General features: G+C 43.8%; 1 protein-coding gene across 1 annotated transcript in view; it reads right to left on the bottom strand.

The window, feature by feature from the left end:
- LOC126199236 (cytochrome P450 4C1-like) overlaps positions 1 to 18,506 on the bottom strand; it is a 110,387-nt gene that overhangs the window by 24,165 nt on the left and 67,716 nt on the right. Inside the window, exons 6-10 of the mRNA XM_049936027.1 lie at positions 16,944 to 17,070; positions 11,389 to 11,461; positions 11,201 to 11,310; positions 4,825 to 4,893; positions 4,564 to 4,735 (exon numbers count right to left, since the gene is read on the bottom strand). Coding sequence (XP_049791984.1) covers positions 4,564 to 4,735; positions 4,825 to 4,893; positions 11,201 to 11,310; positions 11,389 to 11,461; positions 16,944 to 17,070 — 551 coding nt within the window. The remainder of the gene's footprint in view (positions 1 to 4,563; positions 4,736 to 4,824; positions 4,894 to 11,200; positions 11,311 to 11,388; positions 11,462 to 16,943; positions 17,071 to 18,506) is intronic.

Raw genomic sequence — 18,506 nt, 5'->3', positions numbered from 1 at the left:
GCAAGGTACCTTGAGGGATATATATCAAGATGTAGAAGAAGGTGTTTGACCTTCGACGCAAGTCAGAGAAAAAAGCGTTTTGGGATCGGTCTGTCACTGAGGTATCGACCACAACAGTCAATTGCAGAAGTGACGTCGAACAGCAGTATCTGATTAGTTATTCAATGTCCAACCTTTACTTCGTAAAGTCTCAGTTCTAAATGGCGCGTGTAGGACTGATACACCAATTACCAAGAGGCCTAGGGCAGGCCACAGCAGTTGCGGTGATCGAAGACTGCCTAGCCTGTTCTAGTTCGCATGCAACGTCTGACACAAGAAATTTGTCGCTCATAGAACACCTTGTGTTACTAAGACCTCACGACTTTGCAGAATATTTTCGATGCAGGTGAATTCACTTACTCCATAGTTACGAGGGCTTTAGATCACTTCTGAGGTGTTGCTTCGCTGTATCCACAGACTGGGGGGAGGAGGGGGGTGGCGCATGAAAAACTAACTGCGATACTAATACACTCGCATCTGTTCATTTGAGCAGTCAAGAAAGTAGTAAACGGAAACACACCACCACTGAACGGTTTAAGTCATCCCTTGTTTATGATTAATCTCAAGAGTACATCGCTGTTAACATTCAAAGTTAATATGAAGCATACCATATCAGATCCATTGCTCTAGATTAAAATCTGTTCGTTCCTCTATCCTAAATTTTAACATTTTGAAGGTTATTTCATTTTTAGCAAAATACTACTATACACTGAGAACACTACTGTACACACTGCGGAGATAAAGTCATGGGAAGCGATATTAACATGCACAGATGGCGGCTGTATCGAAGACACAAAATATAAAAGGGTAGTGCAATGACGGAGTTGTCATTTGTACTAAGGTGATTCTAGTGAAAAGGTTTCCGATGTGATTACTGCCACACAACGAGTGTTAACAAACTTTGAACGCGAAAGGGTAGTTGGAGCAAGACGCATGAGACATCACATTTCGGAAATCATTAGTGAATTCAATATACAGGGAGCCACATTGACAAGAGTGTTCCGAAACTACCAAGTTTCAGGCATTACCTCTCACTGTGGACAACGCAATGGCTGAGGGCCTTCGCTTAACGACCGACAGCAGCGGAGTTTGCGTCGACTTGTCAGTTCTAACAGACAAGCAGTAGTGGTTGAAATAACAACAGAAATCAATGTGGGACGTACGAGGAACTTATCCGTTAGGTCGGCGCAGCGAAATGTGGCGTTAATGGGCTGTGACGGCAGACGACAGACGCGAGCACGACATCGCTTTCAGCGCCTGTCCTGGGCTCGTCACCGAATCAGTTGGAGTCTATGAGACTTGGAAACCGTCGCCTACTCGCCTGACTCCCGATTTCATTCAATAAGAGCTGATGGTCGGATTCGACCCCATGAAGACGCAGACCCCAGTTGTCAACAAGGCACCACGCGATTTGGTGTTGGCGTCATAATAGTGGGTATGACTGGGTCGTCTGGTTCAACTGAACCGAACGTTGCCTTGAAAAGGCTATGTTCGGCTAGTTGCCGATCATTTGCAGCCTTTTATTGACTTCATGTTTCCTGACAACGATAGAATTTTTGTCGATGACAATGCACCATGTTACCGGGCCACAACAGTTCGCGACTAGTTTGAAGAACATTCTGGACCATTCCAGCGAATAGTTTGGCTACCCAAATCGCCCGACACGTATCCTATCGAAGATTTATGGGTCACAATCGAAAGGTCACTCACAAAATCCTGCACAGGCAATAGTTTGGCAATTATGGACGGCTATGTAGGCAACATGGCTCAATATTTCTGCATGGACAAGATATTCTGAGGTACCCCATGACTTTCGTCACCATATTGTAAGAAGACTTAAAATTTTCTTTTCTTTTTGTAGTAATCATAGTACATAATTTATTCAATCAGTTTTCAGCATATTCTCATATTTTCACAATTACTTTTCTTTTTAGAAAATTAGCCTAGCTTTCTGAGTCAGTAATGCTAGCAGTGAGTTACGTTTGTGGGGGTAGTGGGTTGTGCTTCCCTGACGTATCCTAACGAGTATGACATGGGAACGCAGTACTGCTTAAAATGGGCACGCTTCAGAAATAATTTCTTGAAGTAATCGAGGACTGAGATAAAAGGCCCTCGTTTCGCACATTTCGGTACCCATAAATGAAGACATTTTAATTAATTTGAATCACTTATGATAGCAACATGTCACGGTGAAAGACATTTTCTTGAACTGCTTTGGGATCTGAAGCTCCCCCATAAGGCATTATGAGATATGGCTACTTACTTACCCTCATGGGTTCTATCTTGACTATCATACTTGACATAATTCAGAAAATAACAATTATATAGGAAGCACTGCAGATTAGCGTTACGATGATCAAGGTGTTGTTGAACCCTAGTGATATTTGGTCGTAATTCGTGTCAGGTATCAGCCTTTCCGGAAGAATCTTGGATGCTTATAAACTTCCACCAGTTTTGATGAACATCTTAGACAGCGACTGTTATTTATCACGGCATTGTGAAGCTTACAGTAAGTCATGTCTCCTGGAATTGCAGTTGTTATACGTTCTTGGTACATATACACTCCTGGAAATAGAAAAAAGAACACATTGACACCGGTGTGTCAGACCCACCATACTTGCTCCGGGCACTGCGAGAGGGCTGTACAAGCAATGATCACACGCACGGCACAGCGGACATACCGGGAACCGCGGTGTTGGCCGTCGAATGGCGCTAGCTGCGCAGCATTTGTGCACCGCCGCCGTCAGTGTCAGCGAGTTTGCCGTGGCATACGGAGCTCCATCGCAGTCTTTAACACTGGTAGCATGCCGCGACAGCGTGGACGTGAACCGTATGTGCAGTTGACGGACTTTGAGCGAGGGCGTATAGTGGGCATGCCGGAGGCCGGGTGGACGTACCGCCGAATTGCTCAACACGTGGGGCGTGAGGTCTCCACGGTACATCGATGTTGTCGCCAGTGGTCGGCGGAAGGTGCACGTGCCCGTCGACCTGGGACCGGACCGCAGCGACGCACGGATGCACGCCAAGACCGTAGGATCCTACGCAGTGCCGTAGGGGACCGCACCGCCACTTCCCAGCAAATTAGGGACACTGTTGCTCCTGGGGTATCGGCGAGGACCATTCGCAACCGTCTCCATGAAGCTGGGCTACGGTCCCGCACACCGTTAGGCCGTCTTCCGCTCACGCCCCAACATCGTGCAGCCCGCCTCCAGTGGTGTCGCGACAGGCGTGAATGGAGGAACGAATGGAGACGTGTCGTCTTCAGCGATGAGAGTCGCTTCTGCCTTGGTGCCAATGATGGTCGTATGCGTGTTTGGCGCCGTGCAGGTGAGCGCCACAATCAGGACTGCATACGACCGAGGCACACAGGGCCAACACCCGGCATCATGGTGTGGGGAGCGATCTCCTACACTGGCCGTACACCACTGGTGATCGTCGAGGGGACACTGAATAGTGCACGGTACATCCAAACCGTCATCGAACCCATCGTTCTACCATTCCTAGACCGGCAAGGGAACTTGCTGTTCCAACAGGACAATGCACGTCCGCATGTATCCCGTGCCACCCAACGTACTCTAGAAGGTGTAAGTCAACTCCCTGGCCAGCAAGATCTCCGGATCTGTCCCCCATTGAGCATGTTTGGGACTGGATGAAGCGTGGTCTCACGCGGTCTGCACGTCCAGCACGAACGCTGGTCCAACTGAGGCGCCAGGTGGAAATGGCATGGCAAGCCGTTCCACAGGACTACATCCAGCATTTCTACGATCGTCTCCATGGGAGAATAGCAGCCTGCATTGCTGCGAAAGGTGGATATACACTGTACTAGTGCCAACATTGTGCATGCTCTGTTGCCTGTGTCTATGTGCCTGTGGTTCTGTCAGTGTGATCATGTGATGTATCTGACCCCAGGAATGTGTCAATAAAGTTTCCCCTTCCTGGGACAATGAATTCACGGTGTTCTTATTTCAATTTCCAGGAGTGTAGAACTTAAGACTGCCCTGTAACGCTGAAACTGGACAATCGTGCTGAACGTAATAAATTATATGAGTACTTGTCAATTAACAGCCTGGCAACCATGACACTGTCCTTCAACTTGTGAGTGTGTATCTTGGCTGAATGAGGCCGTGAGTTAACAGTCAGACGAATGTAAGATACACATGCTATACTGTAGTGCGATGTGTATGATTTGACTTCATGTAATGTAACACGGCAATTTTATAACAAGTAACATGAGATCAGACGACGGCAGCATAAGACTGTTGAACAATAAAAGAGTCTGCAATGCAGTCATAACGTACGAAGTGCATTCTTCCTTTTGCAGTTTGACGAAATTACCGAAACTGAAATACGTGGAGAAACGCTGGAAAAAAAGAGTTTCATTTGATAAATAGAAACACAGATGAACGCGATTAATGTAACGTTTAGGTATTCTTACGAGTAGATATTTGCACTTCACAATGATGTATACCGTAATATATATATATATATATATATATATATATAAACCTTATGTAGATTACGCACCTATTTCTACGTCTTGCGTAGCCTTCCGAGCGATGAAAGGGACGCTGGGATAAAGCCTCAGCGATTCTTTTATGACCATCTCAAGGTACTTCATATTATGTAAGTCCTGCATCGTTGGTTGCCGCTTAGGATCATCTTGAAATAGGTCTCGTAGCTCGGCATAGACTTTCTCCTATAGAGGAAGAAAGATTTTCGCCGTTCAATATCGTCATCAGGGGCTATGGTATGTTGTGCTACTATTTAAAACACAAACAAACGAACCTGTATTTCAGGATGGTGTCCCAATAAGAGAAGAACCCACGTCATGCCTGCGGTGGTTGTATCGTGGCCCTGAAACAAATGTAAAGTTTTAAATTGAAAAGCACGAACTATCTAGCTGATCAGACTTCACTCACTGCTGCATCTGTAAGGATGACAATATCGGTAGATTCCTTTCAGTTTACGTGTTCAGATGCCTCGCATTCTCATAAAATGTAACAGTCCTTTTATCATATCAAATCAAACGGTACTCATATTTCCATCTAGAATACGCGTCATCATCGGAAATGGTCCTAGTATCGAGAATCTCTCCGGATATTATACCGAAATCATCCTTTATACATCCTGTTTGAATATATCCCTGACTGTTGTATCGTTAGCTGATAGTTCTGTCATTTGTGGATAGAGAATCTATTGCGTCAGATGGTGTCGAATGTGGGGATAACAAAACATTAATGGCTAATGCAGTTACTACCATCAAGCGCTGAATGCGGGTAATAAATTCAAAAAAGTCCATTATAGTGCTACATTATACTAATAGACATAAAATTATGAATCAATACCTCTGTCAAATATTTCCTTCTACATCATCGGTTTAAATAATAAGTTTGGTTGGTGATGGTGGTGGGAATGGGGGGAACAATGAATCCTCCACACAGCCGCGAAGAAGGTTACTACCCAGCCGCAGACCGTTGAGAGACTTCTGGGAAGGTGTTGGCTGTCAGTGAAAGAAATATTTTACAGCACTTTAGTACGATGAAATTCTTGTGAATACTTGGCACACGTCGAACATCTGAAGTCATCATAACATTACAAATGAAACACAAGAAGATGAAGAACATATTCACTCTTCCCACATGAGCCGTGTTAAAAATTGCTGTTTTCAAGAGCGCGCCGCAGCGCGTTGTGTGAAGCAGTCGCCCTCCGTTTCTGGCGGTGGGGCCGCTGTGGCAATTGCATCTTTAGTGTCTCCCTCCGGTGGGAAAGGCGAAAGGTTGCCTGTTCACGTGCATTTAAGGGACGCTATGAGCTCGCTAGGCGGCGAGTCTCGTCAGTTGATCGGCCGGGTCAGTGTGGGGCAGTCAGTGTCTGTTTGTCGTCCGGAGTGCTAGTATGTGTTAGGCCGCCAGTCTGCTCGAGTTTGTTCAGGCAATGGTCATTGGCGGTTGGATCGATCGGTTGGTCGGTCGCGCACTGAGACACAAGTTGACATATTCGTCTTGAGCGTCGACGCATGTGAGGCCGCCTCGTCAGTCCAGTGGGCCGCGCCGTATAGCGAGGGGTAGTGGCTTCGCGGCCGACACGAGAGCAACAGGAGTCTACCCACGTCATCGGTCTGGCCGGGGCGAGCTGCGACGCCGTGAGACGGGAGATCGGCGCGCCTTCCTGCGTCCGTTGAAGGGGCTGGCAGCGGACGGTTCGGGAGAGCGTTTTGGGGGTGCTGCGCCAGGTCTTCTCCAGAAATCGCAGTTTATTAGAAGATAAGTGATTCGTGATATGTTGTTTCATTTACTTCTTAAATTCTACTTGTTTTCTTGTTCAGTCTCTCGTCCCCAGCATGCTCGTCTGGCGTCCGTCCGCATTTGTTGGGCAGTTAGTGTCTGTCTGTCTGTCTGTCGGTCTGCCGTACGTTAATAGCTGCCTCTGTCATGTTTGTCGGATTCGGTGTTAACGAATTTATTGCTTGAATTGTAACGGCCGAATTCCTGAAATATGTTTTTATCTTGTCTATCATCTTGAGAGGCGGTATATGTGTAATGTAGAGCAGGTATGACCAACTTTGTATATTTTATGTAAGACTGTATTTCGTGGGTTTTTATTCAAATGGTCATTTTAGTATATACAGTTGCCACCCTTCCACCGTAAGAGGTTTTGTTTTAAAAATCAAGTTGCACTTTCGGTGGCAAGTTAATCTTTTAATGTTAGTGTTTTGTACCATTTCCATCCCTCCTACGGGGTGCATAGTTTATGTGCTTGTGTGAGTTGTTAGTCTTTCCGAGGTTGTTGTGAGCGGTCGTGACTACGGCCGTGTCAAAAGGAGCGGCAAGGTTCTCAGTCCGAAAGCTTATACTGTAAAAAATTTGTTCTTTCTGCCTCTGAATAAATTGTAACTTGATATTTAGAGGGTGCTTTCTGATTATAATTTTAAATCTGTTTCCAAAAAAAAAGGTTTTTAGGAATAAAATATCCATTTGTTGAAAGAAATTTGATTTGTTTTCATCAGTTACCCATTGGCAACTACTTCCACGCTCAGATAGTGAGATTAAATGTGTTAATGTTCTTGATGAATCGCTAGTAAATAAATTCCTAAGAAAATGTTTTGAAAGTAAATTCACGGTTCACCACACCATAGCAAATAACCTCCCCAACAGAGGTACGCACTGTGGAAGACCTACGAAATAGTAACGAAATTTGACAGAAAGTATTAATGGAAGAAGGTCTAGGACACATCAAAAGCTAGGACTAACACCCTTGGGACTACTTCATCTTGTAAAACCCATGACTTTGAAATCACTAGAATGTTATGGATTGGATTGGCTCAAGTGAGAATGGGAGTGAGCAGATCCAAAACTGTGATGACAGTGTGTAGTCTACGAGGTGACCCTCTGTTCTACAGTGGACAGATCCAGGCCATGAACAGTTACCGGGCTGTGATGTATTTCGATTCGACAATGAAAAGCCACAGTTGTTTAAGCGTAGCATTGGAATTGCTACATATAATTAGTACTGTAATGTAGAATTATAAAATCATGCTTTTGACACTAATTTTGGAGTTATTTATTTTATTATTTGTGAATTATGTGTGTAGTCCTGTGATATAAAACGCATACATTAATTAGTGAAACTTATCTGTCAGTAAGACCTGCATCTCTGACACTGTTATTTAGTTGTCAGGGTTCAAGTGGAACAGTCAAACAAGAATGGGGAGATTTCTCACTGTTCATTAATTAGTGAAACTTATCTGTTAGTAAGACCTGCATCTCTGACACTGTTATTGAGTTGCCAGGGTTCAAGTAGAACAGGCAAACAAGAATGGGGAGATTTCTCACTGTTCAGAGCAGAGAGGCTTGCTTGTACAGGAAGAAAACTCTGGAGGGGGCCACCATAAGAGAGGTATGCATCACTCAGAATTTATTAGTAAAACTCTGAGTACCAGCACTCAGGGTCAGCTTCAGAGAAAATATTGTTATGTTACCGTTTTTCTTTAACAGCCCCGTAACATATCTAAAACAATACTGTAAAGCCATTAAATCAGAATAATTAAACAACACTGAGAAACGTGATATATAACAATAGTCTGACTGTCATCGGCAAAGTTTACTCTTCTTTTACGGTTTTATTGACATTTTCATACATTATATTAAAAAGAGGACTCTGCTTGCAGAGAAAGACAAGGTGACAGAATCGTGGAGTCATGTGGACCACCACCCTTGGAGTGGTTTGCGAAAGCTAGCGCCGGGGGGCACGCAGGTCAGTGGCACACAGGGAACCTGACAGCCCTTTCTAGTGCTGCACTTGGCTGGCCGAAGCACCACAGGCCAACATAGATAAAATTTTCTGTTGTGCAAGATACCAAGCAGCAACCATTTTACAAGTCAGAAGTGGAATAAGAAGGAACGCTGTGCACAAAACGTAGAAAGTTGTGTTTCCTCCTGAAAGCACTAGATGGTACAATAGCTGTCTCTAAAATGTAGCGGGGACAAGGGGAGGACCCGCAGTTTTGGGAAGATTTGAGTGGGTGGGACGCCACTGAATGTTGACTTCACAAAAACCAAATATTTATGCAACATATTAACTTCCTCGATTGGCTAATATGAATGACCTGGAGACTAGACACAGAAAGTCAACTGCGCTGATGAGAGCCCACTGGTTAACCACCTCAACAAGAGGCCAAGAAAGGCGAGCAGCGTTTTCTAAGGAACATTTTTACCGATTGGTGCTTGGAAGTTCCATAGGCTAGCCAGTCCAACTAGCCCCCATCCTGCAACCACTCACAGCCAGCCCCACAACCCCACCTCACCCAGAAGAGAAAACACACATACACACAGAAACACAAACACACACAGAAACACACACACACACACGCACGCACGCATATATGCACACACCCCAACAAGCGCCCGCACACACACACACACACACACACACACACACACACACACACACACACACACACACACACGCACTACAGCCAACACACGACCATGAACCTCTCTAGTAGCTACAACTAGCTCTAAGAACCTCCACACTGTAAACAGAAATTGTAAATAGAAATTAAGACTCTACACTTCAATCTGTACCAGTCACCCTCCTCTAGGCAAAATTTACCCCAACCTGCTCCGCTCCTATCGCTCTTCCTGCTCTCCACACTACCATTTTATGCGCTATGTAACATTAACATTTGAATTAAACAAAATGTATATCACATTAGAAGCAACACAATCTTTGAGTAATATTATTGTACTACAATTACAGAAATGCACAGTTTGTTATAAAGAAAATTCTCATTGTAACAATATCAGAATGAATGATCCAAACTGTAATGTCACTACGAAAGTCTCAATTGCATTGTCAAAATGAAATGTGCACTGAATTGCATGAAAAATAAATAAATGTAATTAAAAATAAAATGTAAAATCCAACGGCTGAAACGAGTATACAGAAGCCCGTGAGCAGCCCGTACTTCTCCACCAGAGAAAAGAATGAAAAGTCCAAAAAAAATAAAATTTTAATTCATCAAACTTTGTTTAGACCTGTTTACATGCTGGGTTCATCTTTCCGACAATCGTTACTTTTTCCACCTCTTCACAATTTTCAGTCTACGCTTCATCATTGCTTAATTGTTATCTGAGACTATATCTGCTCCTGGATACGCCTTAAAATCCAGTATCTGATTCAGAATGTCAGTCTGACCATGATGTAATGCAGCAGGATTCTTCCATATCTCCGGGCCTTTCCCACGTATACCTCTTCCTCTTGTGATTCTTGAACAGAGTATTCGCTATTATTAACTACAATTTATTGCAGAGCGCTGTTAGTCCTCCTCATTTTTCATTCTTACTATCTAGCCCACAAACTTTCCTAACCCTTTCTTCTGCTCCTTCCACTCCAACCGCATTTCAATCCACCAGCTTTATTAGATTTTCATGTTACGAACTGAATTACACGTTCAATACGCTCATATACTTTCTCTAACTCATTGTCTTCGGCTTGCAACGTCGGCATATATATTTGAACTATCGTTGTCAGCGGTGGTTTGCTGTCGATTCTGATGAGAAGTACTCTATCACAGAACTGTTCAAATCTCTGCCCACCTTCCTATTCATAACGAATCCTACATACGTTATACCATTTTCTGATACTGTCGATATTATCCTATTCTTGTATGAAAGGAAATCATTGTCTTCTTTCCCTTTCTCTTCATTGATCCCGACTATGTTGGTTCTTATCAACGCCTGTAAGCAGCTAATGGTCTGGACTTCCTTGTAATTTCATTTCAACTATATCGAGACTCAGCCTTAGCATTTCCCTTTTCAGATGTTATGTCTTCCCTATCATGTAAGAATTTCTGACAACCCAAGCCCCGACTCGTAGAACTTTACCCTTTCGTTGATTATTCAATATTTTTCTCAGGTCACCTCTCCTTCGGCAGTCCCCTCCCGGGAACCGAACGGGAGACTAATTCGGAATCTTTTGTCAGTGGAGAGGTCATCATGACTTCTTCAGCTACAGGCCAAACTTACTTACTTTGGATGTCTACGACCGCCATTGCCAATGATTTTTATTCGAAATTTAAACATTGGCTACGTTCAAACACAGGACCCTAGATTTTTGATTACTAGTCAAAGATGGTACCCCTATATCGCGGGTACAATCTCTGTTTGGGGTATAAATGGTTCAAATGGCTCTGAGCACTATGGGACATAACTTCTGATGTCAACAGTCCCCTAGAACTTAGAGCTACTTAAACCTAACTAACCTAAGGACATCACACACATCCATGCCCGAGGAAGGATTCGAACCTGCGACCGTAGCGGTCGTGCGGTTCCAAACTGAAGCGCCTAGAACCGCTCGGCCACCCTGGCCGGCCTATTTGGGGTATACGACTGTTAAATAAACAAATTCAAACCGCAGAGCTCAGTTAAGAAGTCATCGTATTTCACAAATATACGTTTTTATTACCGATATTAGTGATTGAGTAGCTGTAATGAAGAACTCGATTGTGGGTGAACTGTTCGATAGTATTGGATGCTATAGTGTAAATACAAAATACTATAAAACGAAAACCCTAGAAACAACGTAGTAATACAGAAAAATCAGCAAAATGTTTGTACCTGTAGACTGGACATAGGAGGAGGCTAATACCACAGCTGTTTACCTCGAACATAAATGTGTCCACTTCCTCTTGAATCTCTTCGTCCGTTAGCTTCTGACCTTGCTCTGATTCCGTGAGAAGCATGTCCAGGAAAGCCACGCGTCTTTTTCTCCCTGTGAAGGAAAGTCAATTACCATTCTGTTTTGGAAACAGTTTCTGTTTACGCTAATCTCATATGAAAGGTAAAATACCTAGCTCATCGTACTGTGGAGTTTTACCATCGATTTTAACTGTCATCCTCGCCTTTTTCTTCTCTTGGATTACCTGAAAATTAATAGCTTTCGTTATTTCAAAATCTTATTAATGTCGTATTCTGTATCTTATTTGAAGTAGTTGATGCAAAATTCACACTCAAAGACCCAAGAATTCTGTAATGAAAGATAGCACAATACGAATACTTATATGTACATTGGTGAGCCAAAAAATAAAAATTTAGGTATCCAGAAAAAATTACGATGACAAGAACTGTAGTGGCAGAACCTGATAAGGTAAGATGCTGGCATATTGTCATATCTATCTGGAGCTGTTCCGTCAACAGGCGTGTTGGAGAATGAATCGATGAAATCGACAAACTGAACATGATGCGAAAGATTCTACTCACGATTTCGGCACATAAATGTGAGGACCAAGAAAATGCCATCGTTTCTTTAATACAGCCTGAAGGTTAATCAGTAGTGTGAGAGGTCGAACTGTCTCTCTAGATGATTTAATACGTCCCAAAGACAAAAAGAAAGAAGTATAAATTTTTCACCGGCTAGGAAACATTTGTCTGCTGCATGAATCAGTATGCCCACATCATTCGATTTAAGCATTCACAGTGTTATGTGTTTTCGACAGTATCAAAATTATGCAAGTCCTTTGTAGTCTCCGCCGTTTGCCTTCTGCATGGATAAATGGTTCCACATAATGCTGCAAAAGTACTCATACATGTATTACTGCACCAGAATTACACGACAAGTCCTCTGTATAACAGGAACTAGCTGGATAAGGTGTCTAGGTATAGTCATTGCCTAGTTCAATTTGCCTCTCAATGCAAGAGGAAAAGTGACTGGATAGGCACGATGACCTTCTGTTGAGATCGCTAAGAGTTTATAGGAGGAAAAGACGAAGGTGATGATGGACGGTGTGAGACTGATGGCATGGTAAATTAAGCACTACAGAAACTGGGACGAAATGCCGAGAGAACTGCAACTGCTGTAAGTACACTAAACAAGAAAATTGTATTTTTAAGAATGAGTATTGTAATGGAGATGTCGTTCGCGCTGACAGTCACAGATGGTGACATGGGGCTGCAAGTCTGCAGTCTTCCAGTAGCTGTACACTGTCACTGGTAAGTACAACGAAACTACACACCAGCTCTAGTCTCAAATGACGCTGGACAGAAGGCGTGAGCAAAGTCTATGTCCAATTCACCGATCTAAGTAAAACTATAAGCCACTGCCAAGGCCTTTTTGTGCTTAACAAAACTAGTATAAAGAGAAAAGCAAAGAAAACTAGTAAATACAGCAGAGTTGCTATCGACAAGCGAGTGCGACGGGTTACTGATCTCTTCGTAGAAAACTGTAAACGTGAGACCAATTATGCCATCTTATCAGCCTGACCTTCCACTAATTTTATTTAAATTTTTATTCCAAATAAGTGCGGCAAATGGCCCATACAACAAAGTACATGACTGGAAATCTGAGGCTAAGTTGAAAGACATATGCACAGCGAAACTTTTACAATTAAAATTTATATACGTTGTTTTCATGAATACAAAGACAAAGAACATTGTGTCGTTCACAGTGAAGCTTATCCGTAAAGTAAGAGGTAAAGAAACCAATGAGGTGATACATACAGACTTATGTATCATTAGATATTCATATTACAACAACGTTTTTTCAAATACATTACAGGTTTGATTCCTGCATATAGCTTTTCCTCCCGTGACAGAAGAATTAAAAAGCCATCGCGTATGAGGTATGTGCTGTTACATAGTCCGGTGCCAAGTTCCACATTGTATAATGATGATCGTTCCTCTTCCACAGTAATTGCAAGCTGTCGATGCTAATCACTGTGTGGAAGGAATATCAAGTGGGTGCAAGTAGTCTGCTATCTTTATCAAGAGGGTCAGCGTGTCAATTGCCCTTGCGCCAATGTACCCCCTTTCCAATGGAAATATATAAATGTCGACCTTTCAATCTCGTTAAATGTTGTAGGATGCTGCGTGTTACATAGTTCGTTGTTTCCTCTGAAGCTGCTCTTTCAATTGACAAAAAGACACTCATGGAGATGGTATGTATGAGTACTCCTTCTACTTCTAGCTCCGTTACAAATAATATGACCTGTAAGGTAGCGAATACTTAGCTGTTAACTGTATGAGTAGTAAGAAGGATCGGCTAAATGCACTTACATCATAGTAGAACATAGCTCCTGCAGAGATGCGAGAAATTTTCTATCCACCTGTAAACAATGTATGTATGCAGACTGAAGCGAAAAATAAAAATTTTTGCTAAGGCCCAGATTCGAATCCCGCGTCTCCTCTTCATTAAGCAGACGCGCTAACCATTACGCCACGCTGTCAGAGTGGCGTTACGCAGACTACTCTACCAAGCCTTCCACCTCAGTCCAAATTCCCATTCATGCCTCAGCTCACTTTGGTATTCTGTTCGTAATAGATGTTTGAGACTTGGAAAGATCTCTGGAACCATGTAGTTTCATTTCATTAAAGCACATACGCCTGGATCTCAGGCAGGATCCCCCATTTCGTTCGACGGTAAGGTGCCAATACAATTCGAGAGCCTCTGCAATGGTTCGAATTTAGGTGGAACACCAAGTGAATGGGAACTTGGATTGAAGAAGGAGGCGTGCTGTGGCAGTCCGTGCAGATGTGCAAAGCCACTGTGCCAGGATGGTGTATTAGTTAGCGCATCTGCCCATTGAGCGGACACCCAGGTTTGAATTCCGGCCTTGGTACAAATTTTAATTCGTCATAGACGGCTGGAACATGAAAAGGTCTCTAGAACCATAAAGTCTGATCTCATCTATAAGCATTTTGTCCCAGACGTTTCTGAAGAAATACACACATCAAAGAAGTTTTACATCACCTCGGTTCCGAGACTTCAGGAACCTGTACACAAAATTAGAATAGCGATCAACATAAACATCATTTCCGCCCATTTTATTGCTGATGGAAACCACACATTGCACGTTGTGCCACCATACAGCGAGACCTTCAGAGATGGTGGTCCAGATTGCTGTACACTCCAGTACTTCTAATACCCAGTAGCACGTCCTCTTGCATTGATGCATGCCTGTATTCGTCGTAGCATACTGTCCACAAGTTCATCAGTGCACTGTTGGTCCAAATTATCCCAGTCATCAACGGCAATTCGCCGTAGATCACTCAGAGTGGTTGTTGGGTCACGTCGTCCATAAACAGCCCTTCTTAGTCTGTGCCAGGCATGTCGATAGGGTTCATGTCTGGAGAACATGCTGGCCACTCTAGTCGAGCAATGCGTTGTCCTGAAGGAAGTCCTTCACAAGATGTGCACGATGGGGGGCTAATTGTCGTCCATGAAGACGAAGGCCTCGCCAATATGCTGCCGATGTGGTTGCATTATCGGTCGGAGGATGGCATTCACTTATCGTACAGCCGTTATGGCGCAGCCTTCCATGACCACCAGCGGCGAACGTCGGTCCCATATAATGCCACCCCCAAACAGCAAGGAACCTCTAACTTGATGCACTCGCTGGACAGTTGCTAAGGCGTTTAGCCTGACCCGGTTGCCTCCAAACACGTCTGCGACGATTGTGTGATTGAAGGCATATGCGACACTCAGCGGAAAAGAGAACGTGATGCCAATCCTGAGCGGTCAATTCGGAATTTTGTTGGGCCAATCTGTACAGCGCTGCATGGTGTCGTGGTTGCAAAGAAGGACATCGCCATGGACGTCGGGAGTGAAGTTGCGCATCATGCAGCCTGTTGCGCACAGTTTGAGTCATAAGAGACGTCCTGTGGCTGCACGAAAAGCATTATTCAACTTCGAAAATGAGATTTTCCATCTGCAGCGGAGTGTGCGCTGATATGGAACTTCCTGACAGATTAAAACTGTGTGCCGAACCGAGACTCGAACTCGGGACATTACCCTTTCGCGGGCAAGTGCTCTACCAACTTGTTTTTAAAAAATCTCATTTTGTTCTATATTGATCACTGAATTTGTTCGTGGCGGACGTCCGATGACCCTCGTTCAGGTTGTTTGTTGATCCGTTCACTCAGTTTTTTATTACAGAGGGTAGCTAAACCCTCTGACCGAACACGCTGAGCTACCGTGCCGACGACCAACTGACCTATCCAGGCACGACTCACGATCCGTCCTCGCAGCTTCAATTCTGCCAGTACCTCGTCTCCTACCTTCCAGACTCAACAGAAGCTCTTCGGCGAACCTTGCAGAACTAGTTCCCGAGTTCGAGTCTCGGTCCAGCACACAGTTTTAATCTGTCAGGAAGTTTCATTATTCAACTTGGTGGCGTTGCTGTCAGGGTTCCTCCTTCCATTATCCGTTGGTAGCGTCATCCATTGCAGTAGTAGCCCTTGGGCTGCCTGAGCGAGGTATGTCATCGACAGTTCCTATCTCCCTGTATCTCCTCCATGTCCGAACAACGTCGCTTTGGTTCACTTCCAGACGCCTGGACACTTCCCTTGTTGAGAGCCCTTCCTGGCCCAAAGTAACAATGCGGACGCGATCGAACCGCGGTACTGACCGTTCAGGCATGGTTGAACTATACAGACAATACGATCCGTGTACCTCCTTCCTGGTGGAATGACTGGAACTGATCGGCTGTCGGACCCCCTTCGTCTAATAGGCGCTGCTCATGCATGGTTGTTTATATCTTTGGGCGGGTTTAGTGACGTCTCTGAACAGCCAAACAGATTGCGTCTGTGATACAATATCCACAGCCAACGTCTATATTCACCAGTTCTGGGAACCGGGGACATGCAAAACTTTTTTTGATGTTCGTATAATACAGGGCGGTGAATCTTCTTAACTCAGTTGCGGCTGTTATCCATCAATCAGTTACCTAACAGCCTTATCACCTACCTCGGCGTTTGTGATTGCCTTCATGTATTATATACAGTTGGTATTAAATCAGCCAGGTTCAGTGTCAGTAGTTTTAAACAGCATCCGTAGCTATTTGATTTATGGTGAGCCACTGCTCGCTCCGAATGTCAAACGAATAGCTTATGTGAGGATCGACGTCATTCCTATTTTTCCAAATCAAAGAAGAATCATACGCAACCAGCTGAATGAAAATCTGTGATGATTCCCTGTTAGGAGTTATAGTGATCGACATTAGTGAACAAGTGGCGAAAATGCGACTTCTTCAAATTTCTTAGACCGTTAAAATCGCAATGTGCCCGCGTAGAAGAGATAAGCGTTAACGCTTCGCCTGTGACGAGGTCATTACAGACAGAGCACTGCCCAAACTGAGACAGGATATCGGAATCGTCATTTTCGTAATAACCATACGAGAATTAATTGTGTTTTACTGGCACCGGCTCAAAGAAGGTCGGACAGGGTTTTAACACTGCTGGCAGTCCACTGACTTGATCAATGCCGTTACCCCGTTCTGTGGGTCAATGCGAGAATCCAGGTCATACATCTGTGACAACCATACATGACTTCCAATTGTTCTTCTCCATAATAACGGACATTACTTACAATTTTTCGTACATACCGATGCTGCTAGACGCAAGTAAACTTACTTTTTGGGAGAATCCATGTAGTACTTTAAGCTGCTTATAGAACTCCCTCCCTGACGGAGATATCCGGAAAATGAAATCACTCTGCAGCCACGGGCTAAGTATTCTCCGAACTGTGATTTCTCCGACTCTGAAATAAAATAACGAAAATGATGTAGCACTTCTAACACAACTGTTCTCATAACATCGTACATAAATCACGCGTAAGTAATATAAGATACTAGTGATTCGTCTGCCCTAATTCGAAAAAATTGTTGAATTCCCTTATATTCATACCTTTCCTCGTGAAAATATTTACACCGTAGCTTAAATGGTTCAAATGGCTCTGAGCACTATGGGACCTAACATCTGAGGTCATCAGTCGCCTAGAACTTAGGACTACTTAAACCTAACTAACCTAAGCACATCACACACATCCATGCCCGAGGCAGGATTCGAACCTGCGACCGTAGCCCGTCGCGCTGTTCCAGCCTGAAGTCCCTAGAACCGCTCGGCCACAACGGTCGGCACACCGTAGCTTATGTGTGATCATTCAGTGCATATATTTCTCACGACGGAGAGTAGAGTGTAATGTGGAGATTTTGGTGATAGTTGTGTAAATACTTTAATGGTAAATGACATGGAGCTATTTTTACCATACGGAATTTAACCATATGTGGCCAGAACTAGTGGTACTAAATCATTCCGTTTTATTGAAAACCGAAACAAATAAATATCTTCTAATGTTCAGCACACATTTATGTCAATTATAGCATACCTTGTAAAGTGCAAATCTGTGCCGAAGCTAACTTTAAGATGACTTATAATGTGAGTAGCACTGTAGTGGTCAAATCCAAGTGAACCTGGAGAGAACCGTGCTCAAGAAGAACGTCTCTGTTCCTCTTCCATCCTCCAGCCCTCGACTGCTTCCCCTTCTCTCCCTACCCCTCCCCTCACCTCCCACCATTCCTAAGTCACGCCCCCTTTTCATAAGCTAAGCTTTTTATGAAGTAGGTCAGTCAGAGTGCTTCAAAGCCAACGTAAATTATTTTGCTCTCCCCACCACAGCTCAGGACTTTACTCTTCATATTTTTCAACTCCTTCTCAAGTAAGCCACGGCCTTTCTTGGTGAAGATACCAGAAAGCTTCTAATTCAACGCACACGCACACATACACACAAACAAGCGTGCGCGAGCACGTACACACGCTCAATGCTCTGTCAGTGACAACCCAGTACGTTATTGACGTAAAAAGCTCCACCATCTTTGCTCTCATAGTTCGTTCTATGGAAACTGTAGCCACCATCTTGCTCTGCTATTTCGATCTGTAACATTCTGTTCTGGCTTCTTTGCTCCCGTAGTTTGATCTATGATCCTTGTTCTCCCATCTTGTTCTCGTAGTTCAATTTTTAACCTCTGAGGCTGATACAACGTATGTTTAAATTCCGATCACTTATAATCGGTGGCATACTTGCACGTGTTGTTCAATCTCTTGTAACATGGATATTACATTATTAGTATCTTGTTCTGTATAACACTGAGGATCCGTCCTGCTCTGTTAGTTCGATTTCTGCCCCCTTCTCTCCCA

This window comes from Schistocerca nitens, chromosome 8 (assembly GCF_023898315.1).
Source record: "Schistocerca nitens isolate TAMUIC-IGC-003100 chromosome 8, iqSchNite1.1, whole genome shotgun sequence".
NCBI classification, from domain to species: domain Eukaryota; kingdom Metazoa; phylum Arthropoda; class Insecta; order Orthoptera; family Acrididae; genus Schistocerca; species Schistocerca nitens.
This window is presented reverse-complemented; position numbering and strand designations above follow the sequence as displayed.